This window comes from Arachis ipaensis, chromosome B03 (assembly GCF_000816755.2).
Source record: "Arachis ipaensis cultivar K30076 chromosome B03, Araip1.1, whole genome shotgun sequence".
Classification (NCBI taxonomy): domain Eukaryota; kingdom Viridiplantae; phylum Streptophyta; class Magnoliopsida; order Fabales; family Fabaceae; genus Arachis; species Arachis ipaensis.
In genome coordinates, this window is record NC_029787.2 from 92908455 (window position 1) to 92909167 (window position 713).

Below are 713 nucleotides of genomic sequence, written 5' to 3' on the forward strand. Positions count from 1 at the left end.
AGATGAGTTTCACAGTGAAGTGACCTGGTTCAGCTGGGAGAGTCAGCAAGGGCTCCGTGGTGGTGTTGGCGCATGAGAGCTCGAACCCTGGGTAGCCACATCCAGGGATTTGATTTTCTCTCAGGTAAAACGGGAACTCAATTGAAACTCCTCCCTTCCCGCATGATATGCTTTCGCAGTAGAACTGAGCCTTTGCTATGCCTATGCTTGTTAGCGCCACCAAGAAGAGGAATAATATACATGGCGGCACGGTAGCCATTGATTTAATATATGTTATGGATTCGTGGCTTTCTTCTTCCCCATAGGAGGAAGCGATGATATGATTGTTGCGTAATGTATAGTTGTTGCCTTGTTGGTACAGTATCAATGTTGTTGGCCTGTTGCTGTCCAAGGTATAGTTATTAGCTTCGTGGAAAATATTATGAAACGTGGAAACGATGATGCATCTTTTTTTTTTCTCTTTAGAATATGGTCATGGTGTGTATTTCATTCCATTAATATTCCACGTTCAATCATAATTACATGTATTGACTATTGCATACTCAATTTGGAATAAACAAATGAATCTATAACAGTGTTCTGAAAGTCGAATCAAACCGACTAGTTCGACTAGATTAATTGGAAACTAGTCTTCTATCATGTTTTTTTATTTTATTTATAAAGAAAAACTATATGATCAATATATATAAATGATCAGTTTAAGCTTGCGTCGC

At 38.7% G+C, this 713-nt stretch overlaps 1 protein-coding gene across 1 annotated transcript in view; it reads right to left on the reverse strand.

The window, feature by feature from the left end:
• Positions 1-453, reverse strand: part of LOC107630704 (putative RING-H2 finger protein ATL21A) — a gene marked incomplete in the record, with an annotated part of 1638 nt that extends 1185 nt beyond the window's left edge. The window contains 1 exon segment of the mRNA XM_016333907.2: positions 1-453. Coding sequence (XP_016189393.1) covers positions 1-259 — 259 coding nt within the window.